Consider the following 1,856-nt stretch of genomic DNA (forward strand, 5'->3'; position numbering starts at 1 on the left):
CACACACACTCTCTCTCTTTCTCACACACACACACACACACACTCAGAGCTGGATGTCTCACCTTCTCGTTTGAGAGGCATGTCGGCTGTCGTTCTCTCTGCTGTGTTTCCGTCTCCAGCTGTCGTTTGATCCTCTGAACTTAAACCTCTTTAGGGCTTTGAGCTCCGGCCCCACGGCCTGCTGGGAAATGTAGTTCAGCCTGGCCCTCTGTCAATCAAGCACAGTGTGAGTGTGAAGGACTCGGTGTCTGGCGTGAACACAGTCTCTGTAGACGTGGCTCAGGGTTTAGCTGTTTTCTGCTCAGCAGAGGAAGCACTCGTGACTAAAGGACAAACACACGCAACTCAGCAGGGTTCATGCGCTTTTAGGCATTTAAGCACATCTGAAAAAAGACATTACATACTCTTCAGCAAGCCTGTAACAACCTAAATCAATGATTTAAAAGCATTTTTGGCAAATCCAGGTAATTGACCATATGCTTTAATGTCTATGACTGTAATAGCACCAGCTGTGGCCCCATCTTGTTCAGAAGCACCTGTGGCATGTGCTCACCAGGTTTCGTCAAGGTTTCAGTTTTCGTTTAGGCTTTATAAGCTTTTGGGTATATTTGGACAGTTTTCTAAATGACTCCGTCATAGCGTCCCTAACAGTACATTTCAACATTTGCTTTAATAATAGTTGACCTAGAGAATTGTACTGCAGTGTTTTTTTCCAAATTGAGTGAAAAACCTAGGAGTAGTTCGGTTTTTTTGCATTTTCTCAATCATTTAACGAACGGTTTGATTTGACAGCAGTGGTTCTAGAGGCAAAGATGTTCGGGATGATACGACTTTTTCCACATGACCTCAGAGTCAGCTCTTACATAAGCGTTCTGAGTTTGGCGAAGATATCTCACTCCGTACATGAGTTATAGCAGTTTTAATAAATGTGACCCGGCCCTTGAAGGCTGACTTGGTAAACAGCTGCAGTGGCCACGTGTCAGACATTTATTTCTATACAGGGAGTCTGCACGAGTGTGTGTGTTTTCTGCTGCCACACACACAGACGGTCTTCAAACAGGTTGTATAGACCTGCTAGTGTTTCTATCTTTAGACTCATCTGGACTGTCATGCAGCTATTTTTAACAACAGGCCGTTTACCCACCAGACGTTGTGTTTTATTGATCTGAATAATGATCGTCTCCTGCTTTACAGCTGAAATTGAGTTTGTTTCATAATGGATTAATTTTGCAGCATTAAAGGGATAGTCCACCCAAGAATTAAAATTAGCCCATGCTTTACTCGCCATCAAAGCAAATCCAATCCGAGTTATATTAGATAACATCCTTGTTCTTCCAAGCTTTATAATGGCAGTGAATGGCTGTTATTTTGCAATAGTGAAAGACTAATTTAAATGTTTGAGTGAACTATCCTCTTATTTTCCTGTTTATTTCTGTGAAGCTGCTTTAAAACAATCTGTATTGTATAAAGCGCTGCAGAAATAATAGTTTAGGTTTGGACCCCATTGACTTTCATTACATGGACAAAAACACGGAGACAGTTATTAAAATATCAGGAAGTCATTCAGAATGATCACGGAGAGATTCGTCACTCATTATCAAACTTTAGGGTAGAAAAACACAAACATATTTCAGAGAGGAGAAGCACATCAGATTTATTGACACGTGGAAGCGGCTCAGATCAGACGCATCAGATATGAACCTCAGTCTGTGTCATACAGAACACACTGACGCCCAGCCACCAATCACGGCCCGTCGGAGGTCAGAGGTCAAACAGTCACCGCTGCAGCATATCGGTTAAAAACGGAGCAGACAGGAAGTAGTCCAGCCCTCCCTCCGCAGGGCACAGGAAGAAAC

General features: G+C 42.9%; 1 protein-coding gene across 1 annotated transcript in view; it reads right to left on the reverse strand.

Annotated features, from left to right (window-relative positions):
- dlg4b (discs, large homolog 4b (Drosophila)) overlaps positions 1 to 142 on the reverse strand; it is a 72,618-nt gene extending 72,476 nt beyond the window's left edge. The window contains exon 1 of the mRNA XM_016259647.1: positions 63 to 142. Coding sequence (XP_016115133.1) covers positions 63 to 81 — 19 coding nt within the window. The 5' untranslated portion in view covers positions 82 to 142. The remainder of the gene's footprint in view (positions 1 to 62) is intronic.
- Positions 143 to 1,856: the final 1,714 nt, after the last annotated feature.

This window comes from Sinocyclocheilus grahami, unplaced genomic scaffold (assembly GCF_001515645.1).
Source record: "Sinocyclocheilus grahami isolate Dianchi unplaced genomic scaffold, SAMN03320097.WGS_v1.1 scaffold1890.1, whole genome shotgun sequence".
NCBI classification, from domain to species: Eukaryota; Metazoa; Chordata; class Actinopteri; order Cypriniformes; family Cyprinidae; genus Sinocyclocheilus; species Sinocyclocheilus grahami.